Below are 1,352 nucleotides of genomic sequence, written 5' to 3'. Positions count from 1 at the left end.
TATTGGTGAAACTAACTATGCTTTGAAATTATCTGGAGTTTAGTAAATCTGGTTAAACTGTCTTATGAAATTATTTTAGAAACGAGGCTGGAAAATCTGTTAAGTGTTACTAGTTTTATTAAAATGGTAGTGCCATTCTAAAAATGAAGATGAAAATTCATTTTCTGGGAATAGACAATAATGATCAAAAGCCGGGAAGATCTAAAATTTGTTTGGTATTGTCTGATTGCTTTTCTCCCTTCTTGTTGTTGTGTTTTTTTTTTTAATAGTGATCACATGGAAAATATTTATGGCTACTTGATGAAATATACCAATCTCGTCACTGGTTGGCAATATCGGTAAGTCTTTTATGGAGCTTTTTAGTAATGTTGGCCTCTGCAGCATCTAAATGAACATGTTTCAGATTTTCTTCATACTACTTGGATTTCCCATTTTCTGTTAGCCAAACTTTATGGAAGAGTCTTACGCTTTTCTCAGTATAGATTAAGCTAACGTGTAGATGAATAATATTTGTATTAAGGCATGAATAAGAAAAAAATGCATAGGAAGTATGAAGCAGTTAACTCATTTGGTGGCTTATAACCATGCTTGCATGTGTAAAAAGTAGGTACAGCATTAATTTTTTTTTTGCTTTTCCATTAAAAATACTTTGTTTTTTCTACTGAGTCTTCAGCTTTATGCCAAATGATGCCATCATTTAAAAAAAAAAAAATAAAAAATTAAGACTTCTTTACTGAAAATTCAAACTCACGCAAGTTTTTCCCTTAAGTTCTTCAGGAAGTCCATCTCCCCTGGTATAACTTGCTTTTCTTTGACAGGTGAAACTTTCTGGTCAGGCTTCCTGCTTGATGTTGTTCCTAGAGCAGCAAAATGTTGTTCCTAGTGCAACCAAATTAATATTGGAGAGACAAGTCCTTAACATACCACACTGGCCAAATACCTGTGCCACCACTGGCATGCAGTAACTTGTGTTAATACACTTATCGTTAAACTCAATTGAATAGTTGGAGCATAATGTCCACTTTAATCTTTTTTAAATCTGGAATTGTTTCAGTTTTGTATCTCAACTGTTTTGTTGAGGGGCTGTTTTATCCTTAATTTATGCAGTTTAAGGATGTATTAAGCCTTAGAGATTCAGGATATTCTTTTGATTCCCAAAATCTTGCAATAGCACTCTTCTGTGGGCATATTGTTCTGTTGTGCAATCCCTGGTCTCTGAGAAAAAATTGGTAAGAACTTAATTTTTGTGCAGTTTTGTTGGGGACCTAATTCATGTTTGGGACTGTACTGATTCAAGTCTTTAAGTCCCAACCCCATCTGTGCCAATTTGTAACGGAAGTCTTGACTTCTCC

At 34.1% G+C, this 1,352-nt stretch overlaps 1 protein-coding gene across 1 annotated transcript in view; it reads left to right on the top strand.

Moving 5' to 3' along the window:
- Positions 1 to 271: 271 nt before the first annotated feature.
- Positions 272 to 1,352, top strand: part of LOC104076066 (oxysterol-binding protein-related protein 11-like) — a gene marked incomplete at its 3' end in the record, with an annotated part of 7,766 nt that continues 6,685 nt past the window's right edge. Inside the window, exon 1 of the mRNA XM_009576788.1 lies at positions 272 to 338. Within this exon, the coding sequence (XP_009575083.1) occupies positions 277 to 338 (62 nt within the window). The remainder of the gene's footprint in view (positions 339 to 1,352) is intronic.

This window comes from Fulmarus glacialis, unplaced genomic scaffold, assembly GCF_000690835.1.
Source record: "Fulmarus glacialis isolate BGI_N327 unplaced genomic scaffold, ASM69083v1 scaffold35394, whole genome shotgun sequence".
Taxonomy (NCBI): domain Eukaryota; kingdom Metazoa; phylum Chordata; class Aves; order Procellariiformes; family Procellariidae; genus Fulmarus; species Fulmarus glacialis.
The sequence above is the reverse complement of the archived record's forward strand: the minus strand, read 5'-3'. Positions and strand labels throughout refer to the sequence as shown.